Source organism: Dunckerocampus dactyliophorus, chromosome 9 (genome assembly GCF_027744805.1).
Source record: "Dunckerocampus dactyliophorus isolate RoL2022-P2 chromosome 9, RoL_Ddac_1.1, whole genome shotgun sequence".
NCBI lineage: Eukaryota > Metazoa > Chordata > Actinopteri > Syngnathiformes > Syngnathidae > Dunckerocampus > Dunckerocampus dactyliophorus.
The window spans coordinates 3,929,054-3,946,818 of NC_072827.1; the positions used below are offsets into that span (position 1 = coordinate 3,929,054).

Genomic DNA, 17,765 nt, shown 5'->3' on the forward strand with positions numbered 1-17,765 from the left:
CATATGGATAATTATGAATATACAAACTAGATGTACAGAGTAAATGCAGCAGCCAAATATACTATGGAATATACAGATATGGGCATTGTGACTACGAGGGATGAGCCGTTTTAGACGAGTATACGTTACAGATAATGCATTTTTTGCCAAGTACGAGCGTGAAAGGAGTACAGCTCGTCATTATGTGTAATCGTGATGAAGACAAATCCTCATCGGGTGACTACTTATGTATTCATTTTCATGCTCTTTGATTCCTCGTCTCGATGCCCAGTCCGCCAACCGGAAGAAATAACCACAAACACCAACGAAGAAGCAGCAGCAGAAGGCTGTCCATGGCCTGACCATGCATGGCCAGTGTGCGGCGGTGTCGCTACTCCATTCGTACAGGACACACAATCTGTTGTGCACGTGTGAGGCAAGCATCACTTCCTTCACTGGCAATTTTTTGTACGACAGAGCTTCTGCAATGTTGCGTGCTGTGATATTTATTCCTATTTTTTACATTTATGAACATAAACGGACAGTAAAGCGGCATTGCTCTTGCATGCATTTAGCCTCCGCACTGTATTTATGGCACGCCTGAAAAGCATAAAGACTAGTTTGCACAGTTTGCATTCTGTTTACGCCTAAATTACACACAAGTCATGACCGCAAATGGTGCGTATTGGCGCAAAATGACCACGCCCCCGTCCGCACGACTTATTGACACCTTGCCAGGTAGCGTTTACGTCTAGTGCATGACAATAGTACACATCACGTGCATTGTTCCTGTATGGGTATGCATTATCACCACCACTTCCTGCATCAATGAAGCAGTCCTGGCATTATTTGGTCCCGCTGTGTCCCGAGTGACGCCACGCAACAGCAGGCATCACCCACAGCTTCATTCATTCCTCTATTTGCGAGGGACATTCATGATACTGAACTCCAGAGAAGAAGCTCGTGCAATAAAGAAAGGAATATTTTCTTGCAGCTGCAGATAGTGAACTTGCAAAGAGCAGACTAGAAGACGTGGCTTTGTCCGTTATGATCACAAGGAAGACCCAAGAGGGTACAGACATTTCTGTGATTGCATTCATTTGTACTTGTTGAAGTAAGAAAATGTTTCCGGTCTTGTGACATGAGTTGCAGGCTGCATTAAGAACAGCATTTTATGGATGATTTATTTAGAGGTAGTTGTTATTTTGTCCTATTTATTTGAAATATATATGTTCCACTTCCGTCATTCTTTAAAATTGACTGTTCAACAGAGTATTTTTTTCTCTTCTTTTCAATTTCAAAATAACACATTTTAGAGGTGGAATCCTGTGGAGTAGAACGCCACTTCGGGACAAAGTTGTACAGCGCACACTTGGGGTTCGAGTTAGCTGCTTATTTTTGCAGACATATTTTTTACAATTTGCAGTTTGCAAAATTAAGAAAGAAGCTTTTATTTTTATTTCAAGTCTTGTCCGGTATCTTTGGCTGGTTTGAAAGATTGGAGAGAATAAATAAAGGTGAAGTTGTGTTGCGCTCATTTCCGGGTAATTTGTCGTTCCTCTGCTGCTCGTCATACAAATTCATTTTAATGTCCACAGGTATTCTAAAAGTTTGACCTTGTGTATTTTTACTTACTGCTCAGTCTTGTTTTTTTTACGTGTACTGTATTTTTTTGGAGGCTGACGTGTACTTTCCAGACTAACCGGCAGAGGGAGCCAGAGCAGCGTGGAAAAATCCGGACTTCAGTCGGCTGTTTTTCTTCCGTCAATCTTTATTGAAAAGTTAGGCAGAAATGAGCAGCTTCGTGACAGCAATGGTTTTAGCAACACATGACAGAAATCGGCCCAAACAACAAATTTTACAACATGAAAATATGTGGAAAAATTGACTAAAAAGGTATTTCATTTCTGCAAACTCATAGTAAAATGTGACCCAAATGACAGCATGTACATGGTGTAATATTGTCAGTATACAAACGTTGGAGTGTTCGAAGGGTAACTAGCTTGTTAGCTACTGCTGTTAGCTGCTAGTTGCTACCTGCAGTCTTTGGAAACACTGATGAAGTTGAACAAGAACAACCATTCTGCTTCCAAACACTGTGCTGTTTTTTGTCTACACTTGAATTTGGCTAACACGAGCATGTTAGCCATTGCGGCTAACAATATGTATTTATTAGCATGAATACCAGCGGCCATCGTGGTCAGAGCAAAGATCTTCAGGTGTTTTTGTGTGTTCAGTCAGTCAGCAACACGACAGTTGTCATGTGGTTCGCTTTGTGCTAATTTCACCTTTTGACTTCCGTGTTGATTGACCCGTGGGTCGCACGTCCGAGTCGCCGCGCACTCGAGAGTCCGTGCTGCTGGGATTATTTGTGATGAGGTCGTAATTCCGCTTTAATCTGCTTTGAGGCGCCAAGTGGAATGTTTGATGAGATTCAAATCCTCCAAAAGCAAACTTTTAACATCTAGTCACCCTCGCGCTATCAATCTTCTTTTATCATGTTTACATCCTTTTCTGTGTTATATATTTGAATGATTCTTTTGCATCTTAAAAAATATATTTACATCCTTTTATGTGTTTTTTTTTAAATTTTTTAATAATTTTAGGGTATTTTTTAAACTTTCCGTGACATCTTTTTTTAAATGTTTTTTTACATCTTGTTTTTTCATGTTTGTTTTTTTTTGTATTTTTAAATATGCGCTTTTAATTGTATTTTTGTATATGTATATGTATATATATATATATATATATATATATATATTTTCCCCCATTGCTTTTGGTAGTTTCTTGACTGTGGAGGAAAGAAAATTTAAAAAAGGACACAAGAACATGAATTTGTCTTGTGAACGCACTACAAAGTAAAGTTATGTGTCCTAAAGGATCGGGACAATGTCTGCTTTTTTATTGATGGGAGATGGGAGGCTCAGCACCCTCTTTGCTTTGTTTTTGCAGCGAGCCGGAAAGTACGGAAAAGCCATGTCAGCTGTGTGGAAGTACCTTCACTTGCAGCGTACAAGCCGCTACTTGTCTCTGCTTTTTGCATATGATGTGGTCCTGCTGGCTTCATCGAGCCGTGACCTTCAACTCTCACCGGATCGGTTCGCAGCCGAGATGAGAATCAGCACCTCCAAGTCCGAGTCCATGATTGTCACTGGGAGAAGGGTGGAGTGCCATTTCCGGGTCGGGGATGAGATCCTGCCCCAAGTGGAGGAGTTGATGTACCTCGGGGTCTCGTTCACGAGTGAGGGAAGGATGGAACGCGGGATGGACGGGTGGATTGGTGCGGCGTCTGCAGTGATGCCGACTCTGCATCGGCCCGTTGTGGTGAAGAGGGAGCTGAGCCCAAAGGCAACGCGCTCAATTTAGCGGTGGACCTACGATCCTACTAGAGATGAGCGAGTGCACCTGCATCTCTTCACCCATCTAAATGATCTGTATCTGCACCTGTACTTTGAGTGGGCGGGGCATACAACGGACAAGGGTGGGGCTTAAATCAGTACATTATTTGAAGTGTGACATTGACATGGATTGATGAGAAGTTGTTTGTATTTATTGTTAATTCTTCAGCTACTTCAGCTATGTGTACTGTGTATGTCAGGGGTGTCCAAACTTTTTCCAGCGAGGGCCACAAAGTGAAAAATGAAAGGATGCAAGGACCACTTTGATATTTAGTAGTATTTAGTTTCATGGAGATGTGCTAAGAAGCTAGAGTATATGTAGCTCAAGAAAAAGCAGCATTTTGCCTTTGGAACACGGGTGAAATGCTGCTAAAAATGACATTTTTTTCCGAGGTTATTCTTGTAAAATTGCGACCTTTGTTCTTCATTCGATTATGACTTTTTTTTCTTTATATTTTGACTTTATTCCCGTAAAATTGCAGCTGTTTTTTCCCCATTTCTTGTGTTTTTTTATTTTCCAACTATTTCATTTCAACTTTCCACTTGTAAATATAACTCTTATCTTTTAAAACAAATATGGAATGTATTTTTTCTTTATTTCAACATTGTTACTAAAATGATATTTTTAGTTTATTCATAAAATTGCAACTTTCTTCTCATTAGAAAACTTTTTTGTCTCTTAATAGTTTGACTTAAGTCTGGTAAAATTTCTGCTGTTGTTTTTTTTGTATAATTTTCCAAATATTTCAACTTTCTTCTTGTATATTTCATATTTCAACTTCATTCTGTTATTCTTGTGAAATGATGGCTTTTTTTCCTTGCTAGATTACAAGTCTTTTCTTAATATTTTGACTTTTATTTGGTTTTCCCATTTTTGCTGCTGTTTTTTTTTTTTTTCCGTCGTTCAATTAAATTTTTAGACTGTGCTGCAGGCCGATAAAATCACAGTCGCGGGCCGCAAATGGCCCCCGGGCCGCGCTTTGGACACCCCTGGTGTATGTGTATAAGTCATCTGTAAGACTTTTTAATGATCTGTGTGAAGTTGGTGATTCATGCAAACATCCAGTGATGGCAAACAGGGAAATAATCTGTCAGCCTTGTTCACTGTACAGGATCAGGCAAAATGATCTGACACATTTGTAGGTTCAATAAAAGGCAAATAAAGTAAAGAAACAAAAAAGTGTTTTTATTTTCGAAAAGTACATATGCCATTTTGCTTTGTTTCTTTCTAATGCCATTGTTTTTCGTTTCTTTTTCAGTTGCTGCCATGAATTGGACTGGTGAGCATCGCGCTTTCATTGTGGAAACGTTTATCAACACAAAGGAATCTGTAACTGCAACACAACGAGCGTTCCGTTTGCACTTCAATCTTGGTAGCCATGATCCCGTAGCAGCTCCAAACATCATCTGGTTATGGGTTACCAACTTCAGAGCTACTGGATCTGCACTGAGTGTGTGGACAATAATGGATCCCATTTGACTGATTTCATTTTTAAAACATAATGAAACACAATGGCATTATATGTACTTTTCCAAAATAAAAACACTTTCTTGTTTCTTTATTTGCCTTTTATTGAACCTACAAATTGTATTGTATTGTATGTACTTTATTTATCCCACAGCGGGGAAATTTACTTGTTACAGCAGCAAGACAAGTAAAGAGAACAGTGTAAAGAAAGCATAGTGTCTACAACATGGTTCAGGTCAGATGTGTCAAATGTGTCAGATCATTTTGTCTGACCTTGTAGTTTTATTTCTTTCTTCAGTTTTCCAACTGACTTTATATCAGCAGCCAAATTAGAAGCAAGCGGAAGAAAAAAAACAAACAAAGCACCGGCAGTGACCGACGCAACACCAGCCGTTTACAGCTCTGTCTTGTCAAATGCACCGTGTACGTAACGAAAGAAGTTTACCAAGTCACTTCAGATACGAGCTGGGCTGAGGAAAACATTAAAAAAAAAAAAAACCCGCCCGGAGTGGAGGCAGTGACCAACACGACACGAGCTCTTTTCAACTCTGTGTTGCCAAATGCACCATGTACTCCTCTCTCTGGCTGTAGGAGTCTGTCTCGGGAGGGGCGGTCACTGTGTGCGACCAGCCAATCACAGAGCGTGAAAAGTGAATACAGAAGTAGTTATCCAATGAGGATTTTCCTGTACTCGTTTCATGCTCGTACTCGGCAAAAACGCATTATCCGTAACGAATACTCGTCTAAAACCAAGAAGAAATGCTCCATTTCTCACATGCTTCCACGTATACGCATGCGCAGTAGCGCCGGGTGGCGGAACTGCATGAAGGCACACGTGTCGTCGTTTCACCCGTATGGCCGCGCTGTTGTCATTGTGGTGGGGGGACATATTACTCACATGGAGGGTCACCAAAGAAGATGTGATTGAGAAGGAGACAAGAGGGGAGGATAAGTCCTATAAAGTGTTGACTCTCCACTGAACAACAAGCAACAACCACTTCGCAACAGTTGCTAACAACAATCACATGACCCGGAAACGCAAGTGAATCTTAAGTCAGCAAGTACACAATCCAACAACTCCAGAACACTTGTGGGCAAGTTGTGATGATAACGTCACAGTCACACTGCTTCTTATTTTAAACCCAACTGGAAGTACACGGTACACAGTGTACTTGAAGTGTATATTTACTTCAAGTATTCCAAAATGCGAGTGATCCAAATAAAAGTGGACTATGAAGATCTCAACCAATCACGTTTATTAGCAGCAGAAAAAAACAGAAAGATGTTCCATCTGGAAAACAAAGATCCAGTGTCCACGTGAACGTCGACGACGTGGAAGACGAGGTCATGGGGTCAACAGACTTTGGAAACGCCCCTTGAGGACGTCCCACGAGAAAGCCCACGTGTCCACCTGACGACACAAAGTGTGTTTCCGTGCCTTAGTGACGTTTACGTCCGCACTCGGCTAACTGGCTAGCAAGAAGCTAAGGGTGTATTTTAGGGGTGTCACGATACGATACACTGACATACGTTTAAGTGAGCCCCAAAACAGGTGCATTTTGCAATATTTTACAACTTTGCACGCACTTTTAACTTCTTTCCACAAAATGCAAGAAAGAAATCCAAATAATAAAAGTTGAAATAATATGTGCTAGCACTAATCATTTATGTTGATGTGTACTGATCAGGGATGTGCGGTACAATTGGTACCTTCAGTGGGGACCTGACCAGCCACACTTTTTCTTGGCAGACAAAGTGAGGGCCGCTATTGTTAAAAAATGTTAATAATCATATTTATTATCTTTCTCTTTTCAAAAACATGCATGCTAGTTTAATTGCCGATTCTGGGTGGCGATTCTTCCAGGGTGTACCCCGCCTCTCGCCCGACGTCAGCTGGGATAGGCTCCAGCATACCGCGACCCCAGTGAGGATAAGCGGCATAGAAAATGGATGGGTATATTGTCAAAAGTTGCCATTTGGACTAGGACTCAAACCACAGTGCGCTGTGCCGCGTGCCAACATTGTTAACCACTACACCAGTCAGCCGCTTCAAAAAATGAACATAGAGTCATGGAAACAATGATGACAGCGCCCTTGTTTTTTCAGTTGATTGATCCATTTGAATGCCTGGTATGACTAAAGATATGTTTGTTTGGACAAATACAACAACGAAAGCTCATAAGAGTTTCATTTAAGAGATGATATCGAGCAACTTCCATGCTTTTCTTGATAATAACCAAAATAGCAAGTTTTTACATGATTAGCTATGGCATTGTACTGCCAAAAAAATGAACTCTTATAGGCTATTTTTGTTGCCGTTGTTATATTTGTCCAAACAAAGGTATCTTTGTTGTATCAGGCATTGAAATGAACAAGAAACTGAAGAAACAAGGGTGCTCAAATTATTTTTTCCATGACTGTAAGTGTCAGTTCCTTACTGGCTGAAGTGCAGCATGACTGGAGTGAGGGAGCAATGTTGGAACCATGAAGTAGTATAAAAATAGCTTTTCAGGGTCAGCTGGGATGTAGGGATGTAGTGACCACAGCTGCATTGGGGCCCCAGTGTGATTTTTTTCCCATGGGGCCCAGAATTCCTTGCAGCGCCCCTGCATCTACATGTTTTGATCTGACAAATCTAACGTAAGTTTGATGAAGTGTAGAATTACTCCAGCTTCTGTTGGACATTAAGACGGTAGCAGCTGTTCAACTCAGATAGAAAACAGCCACACGCCACTCACTGACACTGGGAACAGCCACGCAGGTACTGCAGCTTTGCAAGGTTTATAGTGTACGTAAAGCACTTAATTTGTGCTTCCAATTAAGGTCGGGCATCGTTTGAATTTGAACGATCCCGGTTCCGATTCAGATTCCTCCTTTCGATTCCGGTTCCTAACAATTCTCGATTACGATACTTTTAGGTTTGCATGGTTTCAGTGAGGGTGCTAACCAGAGCTCTTTTTGCATGAAATGTGTGAACGTCTCCATGAATTACTTAATGATATGAATTTCTTACAGGGTTACTTTCAAGCAGTACGGCAATATCAAAGCATTCAACTTGAATATAAAGGTCATGAAGTTTCTTTTTGACAGGAGTACACTTTCACAAAAGGTGTATACATTTGAAAAGTAGTACACTTTGCTGCCTCAATTTTGGTGGAAACAATTTTTTATGAAACCCTTATTTTGTGAACACAACTAAACAGGATAGTGTTCTCAGCGAGTGTGCTGTGGGTTTGACTTTTATGTCATTACAGTCATTCTCCACATGGCTACGTTGCACATGAAACTCACATGTGGGTCCAACTTTTGCTGTTCAAAGTATATGTGCATGTACGGTATATATATATATATGTACTGTACATACAGTATAGTATGCAGTACACTACCAGTCAAAGGTTTGCCTAAAAGAAAAGTGAAAGGTTAAGTGAAATTAGCCCTGGTAAAATGTTGACCAAGTGGAGACATCAACATTGGTTGCAAAACCGCTCTAACGCATGAGAAGGATAAAAATGGCATATTTGAAGATGTCAAAGGATGTCTTCTATGACATGGACATGGTAACTATGCAGTGTAGTGCTCTCATTATTGATACTTCTTCCTCCAAATAAGCTTGTCTCTCTCTGAGTCAAGGGATGATGGGTCTCGTGTGAATGGTTCAACATGTTTTAAGTCACCACAACATCCAACACTCAGCTAACTGGCTAGGAAGAAGCTAACAGCACCAAAAAGATTTAGCTGACAAGTCCATGGGCGTCATGAATGTTCAACTTCCTGGAGCTTACCTTGACCACATGCGAGCGGGCCACTTGGGGCCTCGTGCAGAAGGCGCGCAGCTTCCTGTGTAGCTGCTGAGGCGTGGTGTACAGGTACTCTTCTGCACGATGGACAACACATAGAGTATGCAAATGAGGTGAACGTAGGTGGAATATGTCAACAACACAGGTGGCATACACAGATGGAATATGTAAATGACGCAGGTGGAATACGTATATGACATGGGTGGAATATGTAAATGACGCAGGTGGAATACGTATATGACATGGGTGAAATATGTAAATGATGCAGGTGGAATATACGGGCGGAATATGTAAATGATGCAGGTAGAATATGTAAATAATGCAGATGGACTACGTAAATGACGCAGGTGGAGTATGTAAATGACGCAGGTGGAATACGTAAATGGCACACGTAGAATATGTAAACGACACAGGTGGAATACACGGGTGGAGTATGTAAATGATGCTGGTGAAATACATAAATGACACAGGTGTAATATACAGGTAGAGTATGGAAGTGACACAGGTGGAATATGTAAATGAGGTGCAGGATGAAAGAAGTGATGGTCACATGGTGGGTGTTACCTGGGAATATTTCAGGATAGACTAAAGCGTTGGGACACAGAGGGTAACATCCGCAGTGGACTGCCTCCAACCTGAATAACACATCAAGATTTTTATACTTGCATGCTGAAAAACAACATGGATACGTTTTGTAGAATACCTAATATCTCATTCATCATCTATTTTATTTTTGCTATATGCCGAAAGAGGACGGCAACAAAAGGACTCCCCTGGTCAAGGTAAAGGAGTAGGGGCGTGGCCTTACATGGCGACTCCAAAGAACTCGTGGGCGGCGGTGGAGACGACCACGTCGGCCTCACACAGGACGCTGACATATTCGTCTTTGGAGGACAAGAAGCCCCAGTGGACGATGTGCGGGTCCAGCAGAGGTCTGGACTGGGCAAAGATTTCTGAGCACACCACAAAACCAGTTTAAATGCTTTTATAAACTGTATATACACAGTACACATAAAAAGGGGTAAATGAAGTCAAATACAATCATGAGGCATTCAGAAGACATTCTGGACTCAGGCATTCTAACGCAGCATCATCATCATCAAACAGGCTGCAGTATTTTCACAGGTCAGTGCTTGTGTGTGTGTAATTATAATGTACTACGTATTATGACTATATGCAATCAAGCATATTTAGAAGGTTGTAAACAGGTTTTCTTTGCTCTAACTAGAAAATATTCATCCATCCATTTATCCATTTTCTTCTGCTCATCTGGGTCGTCGGGTCAGCAGTCTCAGTAGGGTAGTCTTCCCCTAGACTTCCCCATCTCTGGCGTTCGCAGGCCAGCTGTGAGACAATCCCTCCGCGTGTCCTAGGTCTGTCCGGTGGCCTCCTCCAGGCCGGGCATACCAGGAACACCTCACCAGGGAGGCATCTGAGAGGCCACCTCAACTTGCTCCTCTCCATATGACGGAACAGTGGCTCTATTCTGAGCTCCTCCTAGATGACCACGCTCCTCATCCTCTCTCTTAGGGTGAGTCCAGCCACCCCAGGAAGGAAACTACGCCATCTCCCAAAACTCATGATTACCAGTGAGGGCAGGAACATCGAAATAAAATCAATATATGGAACCATTGCAATGTGGTGTGTGTGTGTGTGTGTGTGTGTGTGTGTGTGTGTGTGTGTGTGTGTGTGTGTGTGTGTGCCTATCACCTGGTACATCGCTGAAGGTTTCTCCAAGCACAGACAGCAAGAAGTGGAGACCTTCATCTTTCAGCTTCAACATGGTGCTGAAGAACAGCTCAGGATTCTTGTCATGTTCCCTTCACACACACACGCACACACACACACACACACACACACACACACACACGCACACGCACAATGATGTCATGAGATATGTGGATGCCAACATGAGGACATGCTCATGAACAACATCTCATGTCGTCAGTATTCTTGTCCATGTGGCCCCCAGGGAGCGTGTTTTAAAAGTAGGGTGCCCCCAGTGCAGTCCCCGCCTGCAATAAGACGGCCAGTAATCTGAGGATCCAGGCCACATGCAGATTAGAGCCAAAGATGAGATGGAGGAGCTTCAATCCCAGATCAAGTCTGCCTGCATGCTAATCCTAATTTGAGCGCAATAAAAGCCAGAATGGTGCAGCTGTAATCCAGCTGTGTTTTGCTCAGTTGAGAGCCGATTACATCGCCCCCGCCTGTGTCGCTGATATGAGAGGAGGTGAAAAACAGCCATGGATGGCACCACTAATCTCATTGTCAAACATTGTTTTCACTGCCACTCACGGCCACATTGTTCACCTTTGACCTGGACCACGCCACATTTACTTTCATTGCTCTTGGAACATTTTCATCATAATAATATTCACACTCTTCTCCTCTCCGAAGGCACGCTGCAAGAAATATCAGCCTTTAAACGCCATTCTATTATTATTTTAATATTAAATTATTATCCATCCATTTTATATAGTGCTTGTCCTCACTAGGGTGGCGGGTATGCTGGAGCCTATCCCAGCTGTCTTCAGGCAAGAGGCAGGGAGTCGCCAGGCAATCACAGTATTATCATTATTATTACTATATTAATATTTGCCACTGAAGAGACTTCCTTTATGCTGTTTCTATTTGCCCTACCATTATATTGGGGTGGCAGGACACCGCCCCCAACAGCATTTCCCTTCCGCACAAGGAGATAAAGTTAATTTGATTTTTTTTCTACATAGCACCAGATGACATCATGTCATTTCTGTCTCTAGTTGGTCACCTTTACAATTGATCATCTGTTCTCTGTATGGCATTTTTGAAATGATACATCTTTATTTGTGGATTATTTTAGAGTCTTTGTATTGCTTTCTATTATGAAAGATGCACAGAGAACAGTATCAGCGCTTTTAAGACTGACTTCAGAGAACAAACTTGGGATAATGTGTACAATCAGAAAGGTGCTAATGCAGCATATGAACATGTTCTCAGCATGTACATGAGGCTATATGACAAAAACTGTCCATATTTCATATTCAAGTCATGAATAAGAAAAACAAAAAAAGATCAAGCATGGAAGACCAAATGCTTGTGAAAAGAAAGACATACGGGCAATCCCAGAACACCTCACCAGGGAGGCGTCTGGGAGGCATCCGGACTAGATGGCCGAGCCACCTCAGCTGGCTCCTCTCCATGTGAAGGAGCAGCGGCTCTACTCCGAGCCCCCCCCAGATGACCGAGCTCCTCACCCTATATCTTAAGGTCAGTCCAGCACCCTACGGGGGAAACTCATTTCAGCCGCTTGTATCCGCCATCTCACTCTTTCAGACACAACCCAAAGCTCATGACCATAGGTGAGGGTGGGAACATAGATGGGCTGCGCCAATCCTCCTGTGGACCTCACGCTCCAACCTTCCCTCACTCGTGAACAAGACCTCAAGATACTTGAACTCCTCCACCTGGGGCAGGACCTCATTCCCAACCTGGATGGTGCAATCTACCGTTTTCTGACTGAGAACCATGGCCTCGGATTTGAAGGTGCTGAGTCTCATCCCAGAAGCGGCAAACCGCCCTAGTACACGTTGAAGGTCACAGCCCGATGAGGCTATCAGCACCACATCATCAACAAATAGAAGAGACGAGATCCCCGAAAAGTCCCCCGAACTTGACTCCTTCGACGCCTTGGCTGCGCCTAGAAATTGTGTCCATGAAAATGATGAACAGAATGGGTGACAAAGGGCAGCCTTGGCGGAGGCCAACGTTCACCGGAAACAGGCTGGACTTACTGCTGGCAATGGCAACCAGGCTCCTGCTACACCAACAGACACTGACAACAGAGCGGGTGAATTCTTCAATTTTAGTCTCTAATTGGTGAGCCTCGAACTGACATGATGCCACATGCACGTATCACGACACTGATACGCATCCTTTCCGCATAAGGGCCCCTTGCACAAAACGCCAAGGTGAGGCACAGCAATAAATAAATAAATGGCCGTCAATCGGTCCATTACTGACCGACCAACGGGAGAACCGTGCCTTTTTTTGTTGGTTAAAGCTGGCAAGAAACAATACACAAAGTCTTTACTCCTAAAATCACAAATAATAAAATTCACTGCTCTAGCAGATGTTGGCCAGTCTGGAGATCGGGAAGACCTGGGTTCGATTCTCCCTAGCTCCCGATTCTCCGTTGGGCATTTCTGTGTGGAGTTTGCATGTTCTCCCCGTGCGTGTGTGGGTTTTCTCCGGGTACTCCGGTTTCCTCCCGTATTCCAAAAACATGCATGTTAGGTTAATTGGCGACTCTAAATTGTCCATAGGTATGAATGTGAGTGTGAATGGTTGTTTATCTATATGTGCCCTGCCATTGGCTGGCAACCAGCCCAGGGTGTACCCCGCCTGGGATAGGCTCCAGCATACCCCCGCGACCCTAATGAGGAGAAGCGGTAGAGAAAATGGATGGATGGATGGATGGATGCTCCAGCAGAATTCCAAATATCCAAAAGTGTTACACAATGCAAATAACAAGCTGCTTACACTACAATGCAACACAAGGGTTCTCAACCAGAAAGGGGAAATCAAATCATGTTTACCAAGCGTAAGGAATGCTGATATCATCACTCCTTCCTTTTATCATAGACATGAAAAAGACAGACCAGTTCTTATTGCTCATTAAGGTATTGATAAGTTGAGTTCATGTTCGTCTAGCCATTCATTATACCTATATTATGTCATTTATAGGTCTTTATTACCATAGAAATAGAAATAACAACAATAATAGCAACAATGGTGATAATAATAAAAATAGAAATAGATACATGAATAATGGCAATGATAATAATGACAAATGATGATGAACTTATACTCACCACCTGTGAGGCCAAACGATGTGCAGCGGTCTCACAGGAGAATCTTCTTGGCTGTCTAGACTGGATTGATGTGAAGGTCTGTCAAGGTCAAGGGGAAAGTCAACATTCCATTGAGGATGGATTTCTTTGATGTTGTGTTTACCTTGCTGTTTGTGGCGTGATGATGCCGTCCGTGTGACACAGGTGGGCGGGGCTACGGAGGCGTTTATGTTTGGGCAGCAGCCTGCAAAGTACACCAGGACTTGACCAGGACTTGTTCAGACAGAAGAAGAATGACTCGATGACACAAGGAAAAACTTTCAGGCGCCATCCAATGACGGCACACAATATCCCCTCCTTGCTGAATGGTCACGGGCATTCATGTGTTCATCTGTGCGTGAGAGCGTGATGATTATTGTGATGCGTGACGTCAGTGCCGACGCCGGTGTGACGCGAGAAAGCCGTGCAGGCCGCAGTGCCACGTTTACCAGGAACACATTCCCAGCATCCCGGCTCCCAACGCCCCCATGACCGCCACCCTCTGACCTTCTCCTACGCTCCCTTCAGGCCTCTGACATCATCTGGTCACATTCCACAGATCTGCTCCTGTGTTTCCAAGACATACCCCAACTGATGTTTCTGCCTTTAACTCGGTCACTACGTTTACAAACACTCAAACTGTCAGATTCCCAAAATAGTTCTCTCCATCTTCTACGCACTTGAGTTCAAATGATAAAAGATGGACCCCAAAAGAGTTAAATGTCTTTATCATCACTTTGCTCAACTCTTTTAAACGAGCTTTACAAATAAAACGGATTGAAACTAACTCTCAAGACAGAATATTACTAGAGCAACCCTCCCACCCCACCGCCCACCCCCACCCCAGTTCCGTGCCAGAAAAGCAAGCAGGAGTGTGTGTGTGCGTGTGTGTGTGTGTGCAAGGACTTTAGTGCAATACCTTGTCCTGCATGACTGACAATTTATACACACACTCACACACACACACACACACACAAGGATGAGGATGATGTGTGTGTGAGATGAGGATGAGGTGCAGGATTAGAGGATGAAGGTGCTCAGCAGATGTTTTGATGATTAAAGTTGATCTTCTTTGATTAAAGATCAAAGTGACCATTGAGGACGCCACATGTTGACTCGTGAAGGGGGCGGGGCCGTCACTAACCCGCTGACGTCGGCCAAGTGGAGCGGGAAGTGAAGCACCTGACATTTGGGCCGAATCAGCCGCGCCACGTCTTTGGGCCGGTGGTCCGGGATCTTCTTCAGGAAGGATGGGATGGTGGACAGGAAGGAGTCCATGTTGAAGGCGGAGTTAAAGACCACCACATCCGCCACCAGGCTGCCGGGCAGAGCGACAGAACACGTAAGCACACAAAAACAGCCAATCGCATCACTCCGGGCCAAGACAGGAAGTGAAGTTTTACCATGACAGAATCTGGTTGTATCCATATTGGAAGTCCCGGTCCTGGTCTTTGCGGACCGGATAAACCAGCTGGTTCTCGTGGAAGTACAGAACCTTTTTGAGACCGGCCAGGTCAGGTCGAAGAGCCGCAAGCTCACACAGGTTCAGAACTGAACTGCAGAATAGAACTCTGTGGAGGAGCAACACTGTCATACAGGTCCAGAAGAAGTCACATTCTGGTCCTGAAGCAGGGTCACCTGTAGGCAGGGCTGGGGGGGATGTTCTGGCTGAAGTAGAGCGCTGAGGTTCTGGCCCTCCAGTGCCACTTCTTGGCAGGCAGCGTGAAGACGGAACACGAGTCCAGTTGTGAGCTCAGCAGGTCCGTCAGCTGCTTGTGAGAACCTCCGTAGAACGGTTCCAACAGCAGGACGCTGGGAGGGGAGGCGGCCTGCCGGACGACAGGAAGCGCACGTGACCTTGCCACACAATGACTCCATTAGCCACACAATGACAAGTCATTTCCTTGGGTCCACAATGGACATCATGTCTTCATATCTGGACACATAAATGAGCTGGACTATCTGCTGGCTGCCATGTAAATGCGAGCACGTCCAAATGGGATGGGGCAGACGCATTATGTGGCCATTGTGCTGCAAAATAACCAGAAGCAAGAAGCACCTCTTTGACCTCTGCGGCCCAACAAGAAATGGAAAAAGATAATGTCAACATCACGTCGCCTTCTTACGAGACACGCCGACCACTGGATTGCTACTTCTGACCTCTGCCACCACTTCACCTATCAAAACATTAGGAACAGCACGCATGGTTATTAAGATATTACCTCCGCCACATCGCTCCAACATGCAAAGCTTTGAATGCTATCGCGTGTGATTGCTATTTCTTTGAGCTGATTGATTTAGTGACCACGTCGACAGCACAGATGCATCAGACTTTGGGGTGCAGAGGGCTTACACTGTATGTTTGCAGTTATATGAAAGTTAAATGCATATGAATCATCGGTGCAAACGTGGGGAAAATGACATTCAATGGGAATTTTTCAGCCAGAAAATGTGGAATTCCACAAATGGGAATTTTTGGAATGTGGAAAATAGATGTTTTGAATGAGCTGGATGTTTCGGTGTTGGAACAGTTTCAATATTGTGTATAACTTTGTCCCCGACTGGTGATCTTGATCCTGGAGCATTTGTGGCAATTTGAAGGATTTTGCGCAACCAGAGTCGAAATTTTCTTCACCAAATAGGAGATGAAGAAGTAAGAGGGCAAGATGGTGATGGCAGCTTGTGAGGAACTTGCTGCCACGTTCCGTTCCGAGGAGCGTGTGCGTGAGGAGTGGTGGCACGTTGACGTGAGCAGCTTCACTCGCACCGATTCCTCTTATCATTTTTGGAAGACAAGAACTTTTGCCTACATCTGTGAGTACCTTTCCCCAACTCCCACACATAGGATGACGTATAGGTCGGATATAAGTGACCCCAACATTCAGACTGCAGTATCATCCACACGTGAGAGGCCTGGGTTGCATTTGAAAAAATGGGAATTGTACTGTTCACACACTGACATGAAAAATAAGATAAAGCTGACATATGAGCAAAACATGGTAAGTGAACGTAGCCAATCTCAGTGAAACGTTTTGTGTTGATTTATCTTCTTTGGAAAAACACAATGTAAAGATAGCAATATATAACTTCATCTCTTATTTCTACACAATATTATATCTTTAGAATTCCAAACCTCTGTTCTTCTCACATCAAGAACATTCTACACTAACCAAACAATGGCAGTCCCTTTCTGCAATAGAGAATGCCGTCAAATCTTTATTATCATTGTAGTAGCTGAAGCTAGTAAGTAGTCATGTAGTAAGCAGTAGTAGTCGTGATGAATAGACACAAATGTAAGATGAACAATGCATTTACGTTTATTTTTCCCAAACGCACAGTTTACTTGTCAGCGCTAATGCCAATTAGCAGTGAGACTTTATTCGTCCTGGGAAGAAAATTTGTTTCGTTGGCCTCCGTTTTACTTCTATGTATTAGCAGCTAACCTCCGTTTCACTTCTTTATGTTAGCCGTTAGCTTAGTTAGCCTCCGTTTCGGGCGTTTGTATTAGCCGTTAGCTCAGTTAGCCTCCGTTTTCGGTTGCATGTACTAGCCGATAGCTCACTTAGCCTCCGTTTCGGTTGCATGTACTAGCCGATAGCTCACTTAGCCTCCGTTTCGGTTGCATGTACTAGCCGTTAGCTCAGTTAGCCTCCGTTTCGGTTGTTTGTATTAGCCGTTAACTCAGTGAGCCTCCGTTTTGGTTAGTTGTTAGCTAAATTGGCTGCGTGCCAGGGAAGACAAGCACGGGAATCTTTTCTCCCGGTGCGCCGCTCAGGTGGTCGGCTCTGCGACCAGACGGCGGACGTTTCATCTCGCACAAGCACAGTACTAACCTGTGACTGCATGGGGCTGGCGTGACGTCACGTCCCGCGATACCTCATCACGTGGTAGTTTTGTCACGAGTAAGGAGACAAAGCAAATAGTGAAAACTGTGACCTCGTGGACAGTGGAGGAAAGCAATGAAACAATAGAAATGAATCCTAATTCCATATCTCTCACTGATCACTCATATTGTCAAGAATTGTAAAGCAAAAACATCAACTGATTGTAATGGAATCAAAATGGAAACAATAAAAAGGTTATCAGCGAGATCGTAGAACGGCTGACATATATCAGTAACTTATCATTTCAGACTGGAAAACCTCCGAACAAAATGAAAACAGCTAAAGTACAGGAGTTCCAATCTTCAGAAACGGAGACAAACATCAATTTACAAACTACCCACCGGTTTCCTTATTACCACAATTTT

General features: G+C 43.6%; 1 protein-coding gene across 3 annotated transcripts; it reads right to left on the reverse strand.

Moving 5' to 3' along the window:
• Nucleotides 1-552: 552 nt before the first annotated feature.
• gtdc1 (glycosyltransferase-like domain containing 1) lies at nucleotides 553-17,655 on the reverse strand. Of its 3 annotated transcripts, none has more exons than XM_054786912.1 (11): nucleotides 17,350-17,655; nucleotides 15,155-15,345; nucleotides 14,920-15,087; nucleotides 14,699-14,834; nucleotides 13,641-13,750; nucleotides 13,499-13,576; nucleotides 10,353-10,462; nucleotides 9,451-9,595; nucleotides 9,207-9,277; nucleotides 8,628-8,719; nucleotides 553-6,256 (listed from the first exon to the last, which is right to left on the reverse strand). In XM_054786912.1, the coding sequence occupies exons 1-11, from the start codon at nucleotides 17,359-17,361 to the stop codon at nucleotides 6,191-6,193; spliced, it is 1,179 nt and encodes a 392-aa protein (XP_054642887.1). In that variant the 5' UTR covers nucleotides 17,362-17,655; the 3' UTR covers nucleotides 553-6,190. The 3 variants fall into 3 exon arrangements, with proteins under 3 accessions (XP_054642887.1, XP_054642886.1, XP_054642888.1); XM_054786911.1 differs by having other exon boundaries at nucleotides 13,641-13,721; nucleotides 14,661-14,834; nucleotides 17,350-17,478; XM_054786913.1 differs by having other exon boundaries at nucleotides 553-8,246; nucleotides 13,641-13,721; nucleotides 14,661-14,834; nucleotides 17,350-17,478.
• Between the last annotated feature and the right edge of the window lie 110 nt (nucleotides 17,656-17,765).